This window comes from Lichenostomus cassidix, chromosome 1 (genome assembly GCF_008360975.1).
Source record: "Lichenostomus cassidix isolate B80296 chromosome 1, HeHo_3.0, whole genome shotgun sequence".
Classification (NCBI taxonomy): Eukaryota; Metazoa; Chordata; class Aves; order Passeriformes; family Meliphagidae; genus Lichenostomus; species Lichenostomus cassidix.
The window spans coordinates 25,177,593-25,199,406 of record NC_139479.1 but is presented as its reverse complement, the minus strand read 5'-3'; the positions used below and the strand labels follow the sequence as shown (position 1 = coordinate 25,199,406).

At 39.7% G+C, this 21,814-nt stretch overlaps 1 protein-coding gene and 1 long non-coding RNA gene across 11 annotated transcripts in view; one reads left to right on the top strand and one right to left on the bottom strand.

The window, feature by feature from the left end:
* MCF2L (MCF.2 cell line derived transforming sequence like) overlaps positions 1-21,814 on the bottom strand; it is a 144,224-nt gene that overhangs the window by 74,395 nt on the left and 48,015 nt on the right. For 2 of the 10 annotated variants that reach the window (XM_085053228.1, XM_085053159.1), the window contains exon 1: positions 20,484-21,648. The exons of 7 other annotated variants lie outside the window; for them this stretch is intronic. In XM_085053228.1, coding sequence (XP_084909354.1) covers positions 20,484-20,604 — 121 coding nt within the window. In that variant the 5' untranslated portion in view covers positions 20,605-21,648. Of the gene's footprint in view, positions 1-873; positions 928-20,483; positions 21,649-21,814 lie in introns of those variants that run through there. One more of the 10 variants, XM_085053201.1, reaches the window with a different exon arrangement.
* LOC146444347 (uncharacterized) lies at positions 17,302-21,525 on the top strand. The gene is made up of 2 exons (XR_014850205.1): positions 17,302-18,170; positions 18,361-21,525. It is a non-coding gene; the product is annotated as an uncharacterized LOC146444347 (long non-coding RNA).

The following is a 21,814-nucleotide window of genomic DNA, read 5'->3' as shown; positions in this document are numbered from 1 at the left end:
GTTCTTGAAGCACTGTGTCTTACTGCCTAATGCCACTAAGAGATGAAACCCATCATGCCTCTCTAAAGCACTGCTCATATGAACCACTTCAGGTAGTCCAGAGGCAAGACATGGACATGGTTCACTATCTCCCACAGGCAGTTACAGAATCATTTCGTGCAATACAGTCAGCCTTGCTGAGACCTCTCCTTCACTTACATTTCCTCCCCTCTGCTGACTGTAGGCACAAAAAATATTTCATACAAAGCTCAGGAGGAAGAGGAAAGAACAGTGCCAGGGAAAGGAACAACTCTCCTGCCCGCTTTGAGCAGAATGTTTCAACAGCTCTCCAGAAAGGAGTGATCTCTGGCACACTGGACATGCCCACAAGAAGTGGTGGCAGTCAGATAAGAATCAAGCCTTGGCAGTTGCTAACAAAAGCCTTGCTCACTTATTTCTCAGTAATCAAATACAAATGAAAACATCCTATTTTAAACGTGGCAATTTACATAAGTAGTCCTGGCATGGTTATGTATGCACCACCATGACTTCATGGAAAACACTCCCTGGTTCCACATTCACTGTCTCCTACAATAATCAGTGGTTTCCTAAATCCACCCCTCCCCTCTCAGGGATGCAGATCAGGATGCACATAATGAACAAAAGTTACTCAGGCTGATTAATCCCTCCACCCTTTCCATCTGGCCATCCTCACCTTTCTTAAACCTTTCATTTATTCCTCCTAAGCAGCATGCCTTTTAGCATTACCCCTGGTAGAATCAAGCACTGCTTGAGAAGCAGAGCACTCAGACTCACGTGTTGATAATTAGTAAAACTAATTAAAGATTAGTAAGAAGATCCACCCTTTACTTAGAGGACCCACCCTTTACATACCTGTTTTATTTAAATCTGACATTTCAAAAGCAACAGTATTGGAAGGCTAGACACCAGTCCATGGGCTCAGTGCTCTCTGTCTCCTCTGCAACAGTCACGCATACGAAAAGCAGAAAACAGAACTGGGAATGTAGATTCAGGCACCAGAATAAGGACGCAATTTTTGCTTGTCCCTGTTCCACAAAAAGTGCTTTCATTTTGCAATGGACTGTAGCTGCACTATTAACAGCAGATAATATCTCTACTATTTCATTACATCTTAACAGAAACAACATTTCTATAGAGAGCTCTGACTGAAGGAATTAAAGAAATAATTCATTTTAGATTAACCCGCCTATACTAACAACTGGGGGATGCCAAATTGTATCCTGTGAAAGAAACGTTGCTTTTTCTCTACCTCCAATAGGGATCAAGAGAAACTATCTGATATTCACACAAAATGGAAGGGATTGAAAATTAAAACACACTGTAAACCAGGAACAGCAGGACAGCTCTCTGCAACAGCAAATTCTCCTTGTAAGCTTTAGCAGCTGTTTCGATCACCATAATCACGGCATGAATGAATCCTGAGCAAAGTACCTTCCATGTAAAATGCAGGAATAGATTTTGTGGATGCATCTGGTGTACTGAGAGATACATCTGCAAATAAAATGATACACTGCAAATTTACACAAGGACAGAACACACACACCCCCCAATAAATTGTATTTATACATGAATGCACACAAGCAGAATACAACTTTTGCCTTCGTACTAAAACACACCCCATTTTCCTCAGTAGAATAACATTATCTGGCAAACTTCCTGCCTGACCTGCAATCAAACGACTAAGGAAATTTGAAATACTAGACACACCTGTGCATTTCTTCAGAAGCAGCCACAATTCAGCAATATCTTTGTAGAGCAAGGAGATCAGGCTTAAGGTCATGTTGCTTCTAATCGATTTAGAGCAAAATAGTTCCGTGGACAGTGACCTAGTTATCTGTGAGCTTGTCCTCAGTGCAAAATGAGAGCGCAAAACTCCATCTTTCACTCAAAGCCAAGCCACTGGGGGCACAATGCCTTTCTTCAAATTACATGCAGAGTAAGTGTGCCTGTCAGCAGGCTCAGAGGTCCTCCGAAAGGCTTGCTGGCTACCATTTCTTGTCTTCCTGCATAAAGCACTGGCACACATTAGATGCAAGCTGTTTGCTTTAAATATGAACACATGCACTGTTCAAACATTATCAGAGTAAGAATGCATTAAAAAATTAATCCTAAGTGTGCCTCGTCAAAAAAACCCCTCCCTTTAAAAGCTCTAGTTTCAACAAAACATGGTACAGTAAAACTATCATCTTTTTCTATCACCTACCCCTATTCCACAGAGGAAAATTAATTGCCCAAGGGCCAAATGCCCTTTTTCCAATGAACTTTTGGCTAGAAAGCCCCACAGAGCTACAGTCAGCTTTTCCTATTTGTAATGGAATTCTCACCCACATGTCTTTGGGGGAACTGAACTGGGGTGTTTTCCTTGGTGGGAAATCCATCAAGCACCTGTTCCCTATGAAGGAGCTACCCAAAGCAGCAGGAGCTGCCAGGAAGACATTCTACTGACGTGACTTTGCAAGTGGAAATACACTGAAATCTCATGAATACGACAATAGAAAATAAGGCAACAAATGACAAAATGAACTAGAAGTATTCCATATGATCTTTCAGGCATGAATGCTGAGCTGTCTTGCTTTACCTGATCCTTTAAAGTAATTGCCCAGTGACAGACTATCTGTTAATTAATACACTTGAGATTAGTTATCAGCCATTCAGACTCACTGATACAAAGAGGGAGCCAAGAAGCACGAGCGACAGCAACAGCCACACAAAAACAAATGGATTGTTTTTCTTCACTTCACAGTGTTATAAGAGTCCTCTCCCAACAAGAGAGGTCAAGGGAAGAGGACAGCGAGGATAAAAAGCTTGAATTGATGGTTACATCTGTTCACAAAATCCCATTTGCAGATGGGAAAAAGCTCCATTTCTGCTTCAGCACTCCCGGCCATCAACCAATCCCATAAAAATAAACCAAAACAAACCCAGGTCACTCACAGACCACACTAGAGGTTATTTTCTGAAGTGCTCCACATCTGTGTTCTCACCACTCATCTGCCATGGGGCAGGAACTGTTGATAATCCCACACCAGTCAGATGTATTCTAATAAATCTACCATCTATATAAGCAGCTCTATTCAGTGCATGACATTAATACGTGACCTGAAGAATATAATCATGGTAATTTATTTTCAGTTCTGCTATTTCATTTTGGGGGCCATTACATTTCGTAGTATATCAAAACACAAGAGTTTTCTAAGCAATATCAGAGGTCTTAAAATAAAGGTAGATTTAAAAGAAGTGACATTCCTTAAAACAATATTTTACTTTTTGGTATTTTATGAGTCATTAACACATTGGATTGTGCAGAGAGTTAAAAATTAGTGAATGAGTCTTCACACCACTCCCACAAGTCTTGTAAATACCCTCACATGTGAAAGCTGAGATGGAGCAGGTGACCTCTCTTAGATCAGGTAACAGCATCTGTTGTGCTGTCAGACACAGGATCTATGTCTTGGCTCTAAGCCCATACTCCCTCCTTCCCAGGACTGCCACCTAACCCGCTGCATGGAGTGTGCTCCTAGATCAGCATCATCACTTGTAGTCCTCAGCAAAGATCACAATTCACAGCATTTTTATTTCTGGCTCTTGTGCTACATTATAGCTCCAGAAGAACAGTCTCAGATATCTTATGCAAGTGATATTAACTTCTTACTTAGCAGCAGATATCTTACACACTGATATTAACTTCTTACTTAGCAGCACCAAGCTGGTATCAAACAGTGGGCAGAGAGAGTCCTCTGCAATATGCTTGGCTGACCAGATACTTCTGTTAGTCGTGGCATGGGCTTGGTGTCACCTGCAGCACAGTGTGCAGGAAATATAACCCTTATTATCTGATTGATAATAAATGATGATAAAAGCAGACACAGGAACACTTTCCAAACATCCAAAAAGCGGGAGAGGAAGTTTTATAGCCTTTTTTCAGAGATTAAAGCCAAGCAAAAGAGGAGCTACACCCTTCTCCAGGTAGGTACTACTCCCACCTAGATCCGCACAATAAAATCCAGGAACCTGATACTTTGGCAAGCTGGCTACTTCCTTAAGAAAAAAGAAAAACAAATCAAAAAAAACCCTCCATGAATGTAAAAGAGGACAAAGAATGACCTATAATGTTGGCTTGTGCTTGTCAAGACAGAGAACAACTATGAATCCTTGTATTAATCAACACTGACTGTTCCTGAGCCCCTTCATGTTGTATGTAATGTGTACATACTCTAACAGGCTTCTGCTTTCAGATTGTGCAGCAGAGAAAACAGTGAAACCACTAATTCAAGTGAAAACCTAGTACTAGTTTAAATACAACTTAATTTCTTGGATTAGCACAACAGATACATGGAACAGTCATCCTCCAGGCTCCCACCTACATTACTCCTGAGTGTTAAATCCTCAAACCCCACAGTTACATATATGTAGAATCATGGAATGGCCTGGGTTGGAAGGGACCTAAAAGGTCATCTAGTTCCCTCTGCCATGGAAGAGTTTTCAACTAGGGTGTTCAAAGCTCCATCCAACCTGGCCCTGAACACTTCCAGGGATGAGTTTTTTTCCAGATCAATCAAGACATAATAATGTCTGTGGCTAAGATCACCAAAATAAAGCACTGTATGTTTAACCCTGTTATCCTGCAATCTTGACCAACTAGACACATGTTCACCTCCCACTTTTAGGGACCAGTGTCTTTAGACTTAACAACACACATGAAGAAATAGTACATAGAGAGAGCTCAGCTTCTGCTGTGGAGGAGCCTTGGAACCTACCCTCCACTGTGCTGGAGGGACAGAAGCACACAGAGTGTCCCTGTGGAACTTGGTCTCAGATGCCTGGTTAAAAGGTGTTTCAAGAAAAGGTGATTTTTTTTTTCCCATCAGTTCCATTCTGCACAGGAAGCTGGGCTGATGATGCTATAGGCTCCTGGGAAACACTCTTCTGGGATAAAGAGGGTTCCAGCCAGTAACTGAATGGTTTTTTTGTGTTGGAACTCTATTTTGGACAGTGTGCATGGGGAAAATGTTTGCTTCATGGTTCTAATACCTGAATTACTTGCTGTGCATTTCAGAGAAGAACAGAAAGAAAGAGCGAAAGCATTGAAGCATAAAACCTTTCCCCGGCCTTCATGATCCAGCTTAAAATACAAGCAGAGAGGAAAATTGTGCTGTGTGGGCATGCATGTTAGCAAGAAGACTTTAGGGCAAATTTAAGCTCTATTAAAACCCAAAGAAGCAAGAGGCCTCCTGAGAAAATCTTGGTAGGCACAAGTGTATGTATTTATAAACGCAAAGAAATTCATTTCAGCTCCACTCAAGCTCTGTGTTCAGGTTGAGTTCTCCCTCCCACCTCATCATGGGATGTGAGTGACAGGCTCCAGCCTGCAGAATGGAGGAAAACTCTGGGGGAGAAGCTGTTAAAGGATGTATGCAAAGTCAGTTGAGGTTAAAGACTGTGTTATTTTAGTTTTATGAAACCCGGAGCAGGGAGCTATGACTATGGCTTAAGTATACAAGATACTGTACCTGCTTTATAGAACATGTGCAAGTGGGCAGCATGGGGTGGCAATGTTTGTGGTAAAGGATATTAAAGACTGGCAAGTTCAACATTAAAATATAATAATTAAACATATTTTTCCTTTAGGGTGCTGTACTTAGCAAAAAGCACACCAATAAAGTGATGTGACACTGTGTGGCACTCAGCATGACAAAAGATATCCTTGTAGGATCATCCTTAGTAAAATGGAAATGTATATTCTCTCAAAAAAAACCCCTAGCAAAATACACCTAACTCGCAGCTGTAACAGAATTTATAAGTTTGTAGAGTTTTGAAGACATGGAGCAATTTGATGCATAATCGGTTGGCTTCTAGTTTAGCATACTAGACTATTTAAAAGTTCTATTAATTTTCTCCTTCTAATCCTTCTTGATGGTTTTTTTCAAAGAATGAATGCAAAAGAGGTTTCATTCTTTTTGAAGTCATCAAGCATTCAAAATTTGCAATTCTGTCTGGTTTACATCAAAAGCTTCCAAGGATTAAATTTAGTTTATACACCCATTATACATACACACACAAACATATATGTTTGTATAAATCCATTATACTAAGCAGCTTGTTAAATCATCACACAGCAACAAAACTAACCCATTTTGAGACTGTTTTGGCAATTTTCATCTTGGATGCTAAGTCATCAAAAAAGCTCCCTGCATGATATCCAAACTTTAATTTAAGCAAGTATAACCAATCAAAAATCATGGTCAGAAAACAACAACAAAATACTCAACTAAAACTTCCATCCATGAAGAAATACACTCTTTCCATTGAAAACAAGCATGCTGGTAAATACAAATAGTTGCTGGAGCACTTAAAAGAAAAGGATGCTGTTCAATCAAAAGGCTGAACCCTGCAGTATCTTTCAAAAAGATAATGCCTGGAAAAAACATAAGGAAAGCTGTTGAGAAACTACATCATGAAAGTACACTTTGCACTGTAAGACAATAACAAACATGAAAGTTTTGAAGATTACACATCCCTCACACCAGGTATCCAAAAAGTAAAACAAAAGGCAAAAGACTACGTCAGTAATTTTAAGGCAGTGTAACACCCTATCAAAGATGGTGCTTCTCTGCCCTCATGACTCTTAGGGGCTTTTCCCAAAACCATGACAGAAGCCTGGCCACTGAATGCAGTTACCATGCATCTGTTTCAATTTCTAATTTAAAAATGCTATCTTTCCGGTGTTCTGTGAACCCAATTTTAATCAGTTTATACTTTTTTATTTACATGTCCTTTCTAAACAATCTCCCCCACAAGTCTTTAATCACAGGCCTCTCCTTGGCTGTGCTGTAGAGTTTACCAAGGTTTCTTGTTTCAGAGAGACACAAAAACTGGACTTTTGTTCAGGATGAATTTAATCATGCGGGAGTTAGTAGTGAGACACTTTATCCTTCAGTATTTAGTGACAGTTCCCTCTGTCCACAGCTGCAAAGCCAACAAAGAAATGGATGTGACCTTTTTTAACTTCACAAACAGCAGCAGTACCCAGAACAGCAGTGCCTACACAGAGATTCTGCTATTCAGACTTCACTGGTGTGAGGAAAAAAGGACTTCTGGCTTGGGGCTCAAGGTTTCTGCAGTGGGGTTCAAAATTCAGAGGTGGGAGATTGCAGTCTGATGACAACTGAAAACTGTAATGAAAGGTGGGAACCAAATCACTGCTGAGGTTGGATAAAAGGTACTACTAAAATTTGGAAAAATCAAGAGGATGAGATCCATTTTTATACCACCAGTGGGATTAAAGGAGCAAGTGAAGAAGGAAAAAAATGTATATGGAGTTTAGAAGCAGCAGAAAGGAGAATTCAACAGTGAGTAATAAGAACAGAAACAAATGATGAAAGCAGCACAGGAATTAAAATCAGCAAAGGAAAAACAGGTTTATTATGTATTCTGAAACATATCTATTAGTAAGAACATTACTTCAGTATGCAAGGAGAACCAACAGATACCATTACAACCAATGAAGTGTTGTGCCACAATGACAACTATATTTATAGCCAGAATATTAAATGAAACTTGGTCAGCAATAGGAAACTCTTTTTATGACTCTTAAAGTACACAGAATCTTTTTTTTTCCCCAGATGAACAAGATACTTGGGAAGCAGAAAAACTTTCAGGTCAACAGTTGTGGGAGAACCTGTTCCAACAAAAATATCAGATTCTCCTGTAATACTGATGAACACAGATAAAGGCTACAAAACTATTTATTACAAAGGAAGGAAAGGAAAAGAAAATTTGCAGAAATCATCATTCCCAAAAATCCCTAAGGAGCAAACAGGACGGACAGAAGTGAAACCTGGTTTTGGTCTGTGGCAAAATTAAGAGATGAAAAAATATTCATTCCATCACATTTCTAGAATAATCATTTTGGGTAGGTTTGGACAAGTTAGCTATGATATTTCAGTACTGAAGGATTACTCATAGTTTCAAATGGAATTTAAAAAAATCTGGTTATGAGATCATATCATTACCTGTCATCTTAGATTGGCAAATATAAGCAAAATTCTTCCAAATTGGCTATCAACCGAAGTCCTTCTTATACTGTATAAATATAACCCACACTATTATGAGATAACACTTGAAAATGGTAAAACCTACACAACTGATAGGATAAAAATGCCACTGTCTTTTTACTTATCAAGACAGTTTTGATTTTGACTCAGGATTTGGAATTTTTGTGGCCTAGGCATGCACACTGCAACAAGCTGTCTGTGGCTGTGCAACCCACTAAGTCCCCACACAGAGGAAAAGTGTGAAAAAATGCAAGCAAACACATTGAGCAATCCTCAAAGGTCACCATTCCCCCCACTTAAATGTTTCCAAAATAGTATCTCAGTTTCTCCCATTGCCAATTCTTTCACCCTCCTGGGCTTCAACAAGCTTCACAGTATCCTCAAGACAAGAAGATACTTAATACCAGCAAAAGACGAGACAATTTTCCAGTCATCAAAAAGAAAAAAAGAAGCAGAAGACAGACTGGCTTCTTTTAGAGAGCTAACCAGGAGAACTGCTTCAGGTTCTTAACAGAAATTCACTTCTCTTAAAGAAAGTCTAATTTCAATGAGAGAACAAAATACCTTATCCCCTGTGCTTAGCAGAATGATATTCTTGGTTAAATTTGGTTAAATAAAGTCAGTGGAAAAGAGATAAAGCTCACATGGGTTGCTTTCTGTGGAAAGACATCACATAAAATCACACCTGACCTTTTTATTTTGTAGATGCAGGATTTTAAAAGAAAATGTATCCTTTAAAAAGACAGTGACCCCTTTAATGAGCCACTTCTATAAAATGAATTTAAAAAATCTAACCCTGCAAAGAGCTGTTGCAACATCCATAAAGTGCAGCCCAGCAACTGTAAACATGTCCTGTTTCCAGTCTCTGGGATCCAAACAGGAAGCCTATGCCCTTACCTGATTGAAAAAGCAGCCAGTCCCTGCGATTTTAATCAACCTAAAGCAACAGACATTTTCCTTCTTTTCCAGTTTCCTGGGGTGCTTCCTGGCCCATTCAGGAAAGCAGTGTGGAGAACCAGCTTTTTACCAGCAGTGTTACCTTCATTTTCCACATTACAGATTGCAGCTTGCCCTGTTAGTGTATTTACTTTTGCCTAGGTGTGACAGCTCAGCTTATGGTGTGAAACAGCAAAACCACGCCTCTGCCCAGGGTGGGTTAGGAGCGTCAGCCTCTCATCAGGCCGGATTGTTCAGCACACCTCAACAACCTTCACTCTGGTCTGAGATGAGCAAGAACAAACAGAGGTGCACCAGCCATGTAAGAGATGTAATTATGCAAACTTACAGGAAAGAACTACATAAACTTGGCACCCCAACCACATCAACCTTCCAACCTCCACCTGTTAGGATGCTGCAGTTAGCAGAAAGCAACTCCCGTGGAGTCCCCACCATTTGCAGTTCTGGGAAAATGCCCCAACCCCAAGAATCTTTTGAAACAGTTTTGTATTTCTTCTCCTTTCCATAAGGAGAATGAAGATTGAAAGAAAGATGAAATGAAGGCCAAAGAGCAAACTCCACCTGTTCTGACACACGCAGCAGCTGAACTAATGCCAATCATTCTCACAAGAGACACACACACAACTCCCACCCATTATTTCTCCTCTTCCTCTTGTTGCCGCAGCAAAAAAAGCATTTATTTTCCACCAGCTCCTGCCTTACCAAGTGCATACCTGATTAGTTCAACATAATTTGAGCTGAGCTCTTAGCCCTGTATTTGCACTAAGCGAAAAAGCACAAGGCAAGTGGATCAAAGGTGAGGGCACTCTTTATAGTTCCCTGTGCTATGGTGGCAGCAAATGAGGCCTCTTCAGTTCAGATCTCATCCTACAGCCCATATTTGAAGCATTTAAGTGTCTTCAACATGACATTTTATGTCTGTTCCCAAAAGCCTCCATCTCGCCATATTCACACACAGCACATCCTATAACTGCTGCTGCTCTCATCCCCACACTTCAGCAGTTCAGCCAATGCTGAACACTCACAGACACCTTTCCAGGACACCAGATGCACAATTCCAAGGATAATAAATGCCCACACCCACCCAATTCAAAGGATCAGCAAAGAACCAAATATGCTCAGACAAATAGAATAGCAAAGTAATATTAAAAGTATTAAAAGTACCCCCACTTCCCAACGAGGATTTATTTGCTGAACTACATTTTTGAGGGAAATTTCAGGGCATGAAATTAAATTTTTTTTAAGGAATATCTTGCACACACTTCTTCACAGCATTTAGGAGAGTAAGGTGTAAGGGGCCCTCAAATATTCAATTTTTTCCCAATTCCAAGCCTCTGGAAATGTCCATCAGTTCTCAGGGTTTTTTTCTTCAACAGAATTTCTTCTTCTGTGCTATGAACCAATTTGAAACTGCTTACATTTAACACATATTCAAGTCCTTCCTGTTAGTTGCATGTAATTCCGTAGGGCAGAAAAAGCCAATGCACATCTTATTTTTAATCACCCTACTTTATTAACTAGAGAAGGAAACAGCAGCTCAGGTACAAACGGGTAACAGTACATAAATATATTAGTCTCCACAAACCAACAACAAAAAGCTATTACTTCATTGAGCTTATTTCACGTTTTCTTCTTCAGGAAAGCAGAAAGAAGCTCTCATTGTACCTGAGTGGAAGGAAAAGACTCACAGCTCTATCATGAGCTTGCCCCAAACACATGCATCTGCCTTGCACCTCCTGGCAGCTGACTGGTATTTAGCTTCAGCCAGCCCCGCTGGGGTGAATTCACAGGCATTTAAAGGTTCACAAGTGCAGCCACCAGCAGCTGGCTGATAAAGAGCTTGTGCAAATACCCCTCTTGCAAGGAGGTCTTTAGATTAAGTCCTGTGCTATAAACCAGCAACCAAAGTTTCTACTGAAGCCTAAATGCTGAGAAATAGACTCAGACCTAATGCAAGCCTGTTCCCCTCTGTGGCAACAGTTCTGCTGAAGTTACTGCCTCCCACACAACAGCAGAGATTGGCAGCTAATCAGTATACTTCTGGTGTGCTTCACAATTTGGCAAACTGCAGCCCAAAGCCTACTTTGTCACGTTTTCTCTGGTTTTATATAATTGTTTTATACCATATTGCCTCCCCTTACTTGCTTAACTGTTGGCACTGTGCTCTAAAACATGTCTTCTCTCCCTGAAGCACCAATGCCATTTGCAGGTTAGAAGAGCAACCTCTGTTTTTTCCTTTCTAAAATAAACATGGTCACATAGAGGAAATTGTTTTAAAAAATTTAAACTATTAAAGAGTGAACAAGCCCATTGTCTGGAGAGGAGACTTCAGGGCAGGAGCACGCTACTGTGACTATGCTATAGAGCATCCATAAAAATCTTGTGGACTGCAAGGTTTCGAGGTTGGCATGTGCTGGGACAGGGAGAGGGGACAGAGCATTCTAATTGTTTAAATGTAAACAATAATAATAATAGGGTTTTGTAACCGAGAGAAGGAAGCAAACTAATGAGGAAAACAGTTGTTATTACTCTGTTTATGACTCCTTGTTCCCAAAAAATATGCTGGGTTATTTTGTAATGCTGAAGGGGATAAACTGAGGTGACCTGAAGCAGGGCAAGTGGCTGAAACCCCATCTGATAAGATGGTCTTGGGAATACCTTTCCCTTTTTTACACTGGAAGCACGCCAGAGTGGAAAATACTGGGTGGAGATTCCATAACTCTTGTGACTGTAAGATCTTTATCCTCAAACCCCCAGACAAATTCCAGTTGTTTAGGCATCAAACTGGATTCACTGCCAAAGGGTGGCTTAGGCACATTCAGGGAGAAAGCTGTTACCCGAGTCCAAACACATGATCCCCAAAACAACATCCTGACACCTCAAAACCTGAAGGTTCATTACAAATTTTTCGGACACAACTCAAGTTCTCTGCATTCAGTCTGATCTGTATTTAGACAACTGAATATAGAAAGAAATTTCAAGGGCTGGACCAAACTCCCAAGTCCTTCTTTTGGCAAAGGCAAAGAAACTGGCTTTGTTGGGAGCCACTAAGACAGTTCCTATGTTTTTAAGCTTTAATACTAAAGGTCAATGCCAGCAAACCTCCTTTAGTGCTTTCATTGAATGTGGCAGCAGATGTTGATTTTGTGCTGAACTGGAGGTACACATTACTCATAGTTGGACCATGCTAACCAGCTTAGAACACCTCAAAATCTTGGAATCTTGTAATTTTTTTCCAAGGAATTAAGCCCTAAAATAACTCTCTAAAGGTAAATGACAACATCTGCAAAAATTATTATTACAACTTACCTTGCAGACAAAGAACATAATTTTCAATAGCTGGAAGTCAAAAAAAAAATCAGAGAAGGAACCAAGGTCAAATGCTATCAACCAAAAGGGGAAAAGTTTACATGAAAAGTAGTAGACACCACGTGTACTTGCACCTGAAGTCTTTAAACAGTCTTTGATAGCCATCATGGTAGAGGACACAAATCATTACCTGTGCCCCACATACACAGCCAAGCTAAAATGTCTGAAGACACTACTGGAGTTCCAGAGATTTAGATGGTAGAAGCTAGAGCTTGAAAGGAGAATTGAAGAAGAGCTGTGTGCTCTCCAGAATCACATAGTTCAAGTTTCTGTTTCAAAAAAGCAGCTGTAACAAGCAGTATTAGAAAGGCCAAGGGTCTCTAATGTAAAAGGGTAGAGGCAACATCTTGAATTCTTCATTTCACATACTACCGCTCTTTAAAAACTGACGTATTGATCCCTACCCACCTTCTCATACACACCTTTGTAATCCACCAAAGACGGTAAGAATTATATAAGTGTTTGGCTAAAGCAGAGAAAATCTTTATTTTTTAATCATGATGTCTTAGGAATTAGTATTCTGCTCCACAGACTCACTGTACGAAACAAGTTCCTCATGTTTCATGAAAGGTAATCTTTCACCTAGAAGAAGAAAATGAAGGCAATATATATTGCATCCTTCCTTCAAATAGAAGACTGAAAAGCAAATAGCTCCTTCCCCAAAATTCAAAGGACACAGATAAATGAGTTCTTCCATTAACTCTCTGCCACATAATCAGATAAACTATACGTCACATACTGTAGAGACTTCTAAAGTGATTTGTCAGAGAAATAAAAAAATAGGGAATTCAGAGAACTACTCATCACTAATGCAACTAAGTTAACTTGGCCATCTGAAACTCCCGATGGTTCTCAGAATATAGCCCTGTCCAGATTTACATTACTGTAGGTAATTCACACATCACAAGAGCTGCTGTAATCCAGGACAACTCCAAGATAAATTGTCATGAGAATTGTACTGGACACAATTTTTAAAAGACTCTTGACTAACTACTCACTTCTGAAATTACAGAATCAATCCCTCCCAACTGCCCCATCAACTGCAATGGTTTAAGTGGACAAAACTTGCTAAAAGATACCTGCAAGCCATTCCCACTGAGCCCTTCAGGATCTTCTTCTAACCTGGTCCCTGGACTCACTTTTTTGTGACCTCTATTTTAAAAAGTTCTAGAGTTGACTAGAAACTTTAAAATTACAAAAACAGGTAAAACTAATTAAAATAATTAGATGAGGCTGAGACTCACTGCATGCTGTCAATAGTGCAGGTGGAGAAATCTCACATTTTTTCCACCAGGGGGGTAAGAAGGGAGAACAAGCAGCCCCTACAGAAGATTCCCAGGTCCTTCAGTTAGTTCTTTGGGCTCGCTCCAAAAAGAATGAACTTGCTCAACAGCCTGGTCCCTCACCTTGAGTTGTGTGCAAGTTGACAAACTCACAGTCAGTGACACCAAAGACTGCTGACAGATAGCAATGAAGAGTAAGTAAACGTGAAAACTAGAGCTATCAGCAGTCCTCAGCCATTATTTTCAGGAAAAAACACCAATCAACAAGACTGCAGAAGGTTTCAAGCCATAGTTGAGTCCAAGTGCAAGAAACAGAAATAGTGTGTGATGTTGGATTAACTGCTGACATAAATAGAGTCTTTTGGGGGTATTTTTTAGATCACTGAGCAAGAAGTGAAACATATTAAAGTTATTCTACGCTTCCTGCTTTGGAAGAAGACACAGTGGCTCTGAAATAAGATTAAATAAGTAAGTAAATACAAGAGCTAGCTTCAGTCAGGAAGTGGTGGAAATGTTACAATAAACTTTGATCCTTTTGACATTGGTTGCTTCAGCACAAGGCTGCGTATGTTCGACCTCTTCAGGTAGGCTTAACCTCTGAGGTTAATTTGAAGATCATGTGGGATTTTGTTAAACACTGTAAGCATACACAGTAAGAGGAAGTAGTGCAAACCATCCTATTAAGCATGACTTCAGTGGAACTAAACAGATTGCAACAGCACATGAGATTGGCAGCTTCTTGGAAGAACAATGAAGAAGATAAAGGGAGTAAATAAAGCAACATCCTGGCTCCAGGACTGGTTCTGCCCAGAGAGTAAATATCTACTTGTTGACAATTCTCCGTGTGGAAAAGCAAAAATATGTTGTAAGAACAGTAAGTCATTTTTACTCTAAATTATTGAAGCAAAGTCTCTCAGATTACTGATCAGGGCAACTCTAAATTATTTTTTTCCACTACTGCATTTTTTTTTTCATATATACTTAAGTGGCTACGAAAACAGGAAAAATATAAATTCCTACTAGCTCACTGCCTATTATAGTATTAATGTCATTTATAGCTACTGCCTCTAATTAAATGGACTTTTCAAATAGCATTAATGGTCAGGAATACATTTTTCCCCCAGTTCAAGAGTCAAAGACACAGACAGACTTTGTTTTCTGAAGGGTTCATTTTGAAGCCTTTTCATGTATTGAAGCAACAGAATTATTTTGCAAATTTTATTTCCTCCATTCACATGTGCAACCCTTAATGTCACACAACAACAACAACCTTTAGAGAAGGTCTGTTCCCTGTAAGAAGACTCAGAGACAGCTTAAATCTTAGCAAACAGGGAAAAAGAGGGGCTGGGGAGGTCCAAGGGGCAAGGGAACAGGCTCATGGAGTTCAGTCAGTGTGGATCTCCAGAAGAGGAGCCTAGAGGCACAGTCTTGTATTGCCCCTAATTCTGGGTGCATGTCTCTTGCTCATTGGAGAGACTCTTAAAAGTCTTTGTTTTCTTGGAAGAACCACCATCCAGGAGGATAAAAGTGGTGATCTGTATATCAGTACCCCACAACACACTCCTTCCTTATTATGCACACAGCTGGAGAAGGAACATTCTTTCCTCCAAATTAAGGCACCAAAAACTTGAAAATATTAACTTTTCCGACAGTGTAATTCAGAATGTTCTAATTTAATTTGAATCACTTTTTAACACAAAAATTAGGAAATAATAAGCAATTTCAGGAATCTTGAGTGGGATCAATCTCACAAATCTGCTGACAATATCATCCTTTTTAGACACTTCTGCTTTATATTACAGCATGCATCTTAATGTGATTGTAAAATATACTTCTCAAATCATGCATTTCCTTCACTTTCACTTTTTAACACAAAGAATAAAGATTTTAAAACTTAAAAAAAAGGCAGAAAAAGGTATTTAAGAAAAGGACGCTAAGGTCCCTCAGATTTACAGGAGAGGTCAATACAGACACCTAAGTGAAAGAAGAAAAACATGTGCCAGTGTTGCTAAATTGGTATCTGAACAACCTCTTTATCAGAAAACATATACTGAACACATCCCTATTAAATTGTATGATGCCCTGAAAATTATTTCAGGGAAGAAATAGTTCACTTTTGATAGACATACTGCTTAGAACCTTTTCTGTCTTCAGAAGGATTTCAGCTGTAACTGGTTTTGCTGATGTGCTCACTTTTTACCAAATAACTTGTCTGAGCCAAATAAATCAATTAAGTACATCATAGATATTAAATGGTAACAAGTTTGGGGAATGCTATCAGAAAAGAAAGAAAGGTCCATAAAAACCTTACATGAAAATTTAGATCCTAAAATATCTAACGTTTTACTTCCTTAGAAAAAAGGTTTTAAAATGAAACCCAAATACTACCATTTACAACTCAGACTCTCCAATGATGTGTATTGTATAAACAGTGCATATTTTCAAGAATCAATGAACTAGCAAAATTTATATTAAGACTCTTGAAATATATGGGGGTTTTGTTACATATAAAACATGTTTAAAATGCTTCCAAGAGCACAGTCCCAAGCCACACACCTTATACACCCCTGACTTAGCAAACTACATAGGTCTGTTTACATTTACACGATCTCGGATTTTTTATAAGTTAACCCAACTTACCCTGCGCTGCACAGTCCAGCCATGAGCACCATTCTGAGAAAAAATAGTAACTCTTCATTTCTGCTACTGAAATTCCTCTCTGATTCATCATCAGAGAAGAAAAAGGTCCACTTTTCCCTTCCCCTGCTCAAAACAAACTGTCCTGAGAAGGTAAGAGCTTTAGTATTACCTGAACTTTGTTCCATAAACACAACAGGTGGCACAAGATGACTTTACAAATAAATTTTCCTCCACTAATGTCTTTGTTCTTGTAATTATCTCTAATTATAGTGTTCTCCCCTCATGACCCCACCCTGAATATTTACAGACTGCTGATATACCCAGTGTCTGATACAGTATATATAAGCATAAGCCCTAAGCATATTTTCATTCATGTTAGGCTTTAACAAGGCAAAGCAAAACTGTTTTTCATGCAGATATTCGCCATGCCAGTCCTATTGAATTGCTCACTTACAGGTACAGTTTATCACCTCTGCTATGGATTCACACCTAACTCCCTTTTCCATCTTTCTGATCGAAAAACCCAAAATCTCAAATGAATTAGTTTTCAACACCTTTATCCAGACAGCAAACAAAGGTGTGAATGCAGCAAACAGCCAACACAGCTTTGGACACCTGGACCTATCTAGCATAGGGACTAACAGTAATAAAGTGTGGTGGCAGATTTTAACACTGACCAGAAATGTCAGTGTTTGCAGAGGCTCCAGGCAGGCTTTGGCTACACTGAAGCCTTCAGGTACTTAAACACTTCTGCTATTTTTGTGTGTTCAGTCTGACATTTCCTGCATCCACACATTTTGCTAGCCTGCCTGTAAGGCAACTCTCTCTCCCCATACAAGAATGCCCATTGTCCAACAGAAATACTCATACAGCTTCAGGAAAAGATGTACCACATCTGCATCCCCTTTCCTGACACACATGATGCAAAAGTGCTGGTCCTCTAGACTCTTCTTCACTCTTTGTGGTGGACTATTCAGGTTATGCATTAACCAAGCTCTGTCTGACTCACTACAAAAATCTATTTGTGTGAGACACCCACATTACGGTGCTGCTCACTGCACTTTTTGCAGAACTTTGGATTGGAAGGACCCTTTGACACAGACAGGCTCTTCAGCCATCCCTTCATCACATGCCTAGGACTACACACAAAAGCAAACTGCTCTAGAGCTTCAGTCATCTTTGTCAGAAAACCAACCTGAATCCAGAGCGAGAAGATGCGGACTACAGGATACTCCCCATCCATACCACGCGCAGCACAGACTGAAGACAGATGTCTCTGGCGTCTGCACTTGCCAGACTTGCTCTACAGCTCTCAGTTCAAGCTGACTACTGCTCCCATTTGCTTAGGGAAAGCGAGAAGAGGGAGAATCTCAAAGCATGGTCCATGAGCACCATGCTGGGATGCCCACCACAAAGGGCCACAGCATGTCAGCACCTTGGAAAACCTGCCCTGCTGATGGGAGACATGTGTCCCCAGAGAAGACTGCTCAGAGCCACAGCTTTCCAGGGCTCAAATCCTCCACAAACCCACAACTGCAGTCCCACCTGCTTGCAGAGATGAAGAAGCACACAGAAGAGACACAGTCAGTGATGGATTCAGAAAATGTGATGCTGTTTCACAGCAATCACTGCACCAGCCTAGGCCCTGCCTGTCCAGGCAGGAGGGGCCATGTGGCACCTGGTCCAAAAATCTGCATTCCAAAGAGCAAGTGTCACCAGAGCCAGGGCTCAACTAGGGTGAGCAGATAAAGGCAGCACAGCCTGCCCTGAGTAAAAGACACCTGCAGAGAACAGCACAATGAGGATTAGACCAAGGAGGACAGATCCAACTGTCAACAAGCTGTAGGTAAATAAAGTCTGCTTTGTTAAAATGAAAATAAAACAGAGGTGGATTTGATGAAGTATGATGATTCTGGAAGGCAGCCCAGCTTCCCTTATTAAGGTAAATAAGGTAATGCAAAATCAATATATGAACTAGGACATTTATTGTTCAGTTAAAGGTTTCTATATTCTGTATTAAATAGTTTCACATGCAGGGAAAAGATGAAGTGACAGCAAAGCAAACATGCTCTCCGCAATTTCCAGAGACACTAACGAAGAGAGAACAAAGCTTTGTGAGACTTGGGATAACAGGACAGAGCAGCTCAACTTTGTCACAAGGAGAAGAGAGATGCATACATCACGGGATTCACAGAATCACAAGCACATTTACTTTGGAAATACATTCTGCCGAAATTGTGATTTCACCCAGTGTAGCTACAGGACAGAAAGGTTCCCAGGATGGAGTACCTCTCCCTTTCCACAGTCCAGAACTTTGATCCACCTTCTGTGTAACATTAAATCTGCAAGTGCCACTGAAAGCCGAGGTTTGCTACGAGGAAGGCAGGAAAACTCCTAATAGTCCAAAAGGCCATAAACCAGCTTTGACCAAAACAATGGAGTAATTCTCACTGGATATATAAGATTAACATTAAAAGCCTATAATTGCTTTCCTACTGTTAACATAAAATGGGTAACAGGAAGGAAAGGAAACAGAATTTTTGCATACTTGAAGACTTCAAACAACAAAAGGCTGCCACATGATCAAAAAGAATTAGAATAATAATAAGGATGGGTGGGAGACAGAACAGACAGCTTCCTACAGAGACATACTATTTTCTGACTATACACACCTCTAGATAGTGAAAGGAAGATGTAAGTAAGACATGATTGCATAGCATTATAAGATTTATATAAAGGATCTTGGTCTAAAGGAAATTAGGCAAAAATTGGGAATACTATCTATTAGAATGTGTTCTTCTCCTATGTAGTCAACACTTTGCCAATACTTCGGATTAACTCCAATCCATTAATGAATGGCCAGCAAGTGCCTGAAACTCATAAAAACATAAATATCATAAAGTATTTGGTGAAAGTAGTGGCTTTCATGGCTACACTATGGACTTGACTGCAGTGTGAGTGCTACCAGTGCTACTAAATTTTTTCTGATTTTTCTTTATTGTGATGAACAGAAATTTACATCAAAATTTTTCTAGTCTGAGCTAAATAGAATGAATTGTTAGATTTCGATAATTTACTAGTAAGCACTCCTAAAAATACCAAATCTTGGCCTCAGGAATGCCCAGAACTGGTAAGTCAGGAAAGGTGAAATCTTTACATTTCAGAAGTTATAAAAAAAATTATAAAAGAAAACATTGTAATTTTAATTCCAAACACACTAGATGAGAAGCGAGTCAGTGAGCACAGTACAAATGAAGGTGTAAGAAAATCAAATCACCAGAGAGGCATTTTTTGCACAGTTGGTTTGTTTGGTTTTTTTTTAATAAGAGTAAATGTCAACATCAAAGAAAGGAATACTGAAAAGCCTTGAAAATTAACTAAGGTAGCTTCGTTTATGTTGATGTCAATTTCCAAATTAATTTAAAAGGAAACAAAAAAAGTCCTCTTTCTTTTTTAAGACCATAATAAGTCACTATGCACAAAAAAACCCAAGGAAGTTTTGATTAATTATTTTAAAATCTACTTCAGCTTATCTTAGCCAGTCAGGGTTAACTTATTTTAGATTTAAAAAAAAAGCCTAAAATGTAGCTTTACTAAACACAAAGATTATATAATTATCAGTCACACTAACACATACTGTATGAAACAGACTTTGAGACTGAGTCAGTGGCAGCAAGTCCTAAATTTAGTACATTACAGATGTGATCAGAGACTACTTGATTTTTTGAGTACTGTTAAAAATATGTTCTTTTGTATAAATAGGTAAACTTTTTAGGAGAGGAATACTCAGCGATGTTCTTCTAGAATATAAAAGGAGGGCTGATGTAAAGCATTCAAATCCAGGTGTCATACACCTGGAACTGCAAGAAAAAACAAGCTTTTCTTCAGTAGGTACTGGTGACAGAGAGTAATTAGTACCAGGGGTAATACCTAATATTGACAAAGATTTATATTTTTTAATTGTAACAGTTGCTGGATCCCTACATGAGTACACTTTCAGAAAAAAGCCACTTGCTCCTGCAAGAATCATCAGTTGAAAAAAATCAGCAACACAAATCCTAGGCTGCTTACTGCTCATATTTAAGGCTGCTCCAGTTTAAGTGCAACATTTTGTGTGGACACACATCACACTGTAAGATCACATACACATTCACCTCACCAGAGCATATTTGATGTGGGTTATTTCTTGAGTGCCGTCTGCCATGAAGGATTTGGAAGAATCTTTGTAGGATCCTAAAATGACTTTCATGTCCTTCCCTTAAAAGGCGGCGTTGAGACATGGGTGTATCTTCACCAAACAACTCAGCCAAAGAAATAATAAATCTCCTCTTAAGAATTGCTCTCTTCTAACACACTGAAAGATACTCTGATTTTGTTTTTAAATGTCAATGGAGTGTGAAACTTCTTTGTCAAATTCAGATGATACCAAAAATTATAAAAAAGGCTTCAGTTTTAAAGCGCTGGAAGAGGGTGTAGTGTATACAATACAATATTTGTATTGCATGTGCTTTTCTTCAGGAAGCAATACCTAGTTTCACTAGAAAGGAAAAAAAAATTGGCCGCACTTAACAGACTGAAAATACTAAGATGCTTTCTGCATGAAGCTGCAACACCTTCTCAGTTCCTAGCATGCTGCACCCAGCAGACAGGACATTTTGGCACAGCTTCAGTCTACTTTCAGTGTGATCAGTATGAATAAAGCAGTCACAGCTTCTCACATAAGCAGGTCAGACTAGCAAATGAAATTTCAAGAAAATAAAAAAGGTGCAAAACTGTCTCTTTTTTAGTGCTTCATCTAAAATAACTATATCCAAACTAACAGCCCTGTGCTGTTTAGGATGAAGAAAAGCTCCCACAAAACATCCAGTTTGTCAATATACTCCAGCTGCACATGGAGATCCAATCCCACTGCTCATCCCAAGTAGCTGTACAATCCTTCTTCACATCCTTCTCCTTAACGCAAGGGATGTTCAGCAGCTGCGAAGAAACTTGTGAGATTTCTCCTGAAGAAGGGCAAGTTGAACATCTTTCTTTTAACTTCACAGTCTTGCTTGTAAGTTCACAGCTCGGCACTCCGAGGGCAGAAATCTCGCACTGACACTTGCTGCGTTTCCTACCTTGTCTCAAGCACCTGGTATCCCTCAGGCACAAGTGCTATGCTCATGCCAGAAAATTGTGAATAAAATGCTGTCAGTTAGAAACTCCTCTTGAGTTCGTTTGCCCAAAGTCAGACTCTCATCATCAATACAACTCCTCTTCCTCCCCCTGTATTTGCACAGAGGACTGAGCCCGTCAAAGGCAGAGCCCGTCTCCAGAATATGTGAGCAGAGAGGTCTTACGAGAAAAACCTGGGTCTTCCTGGGAGTTAACAAACAGCTAATAGGAAGGAAGGGAGGGGAAATGAATCCCAGGCTTTCTTAAAACATATCAGGAAGCCCTACACTGTCTGTTCCCCCTGTCTCTTTCAGTGCAGGAGAGAGGAAATTGATA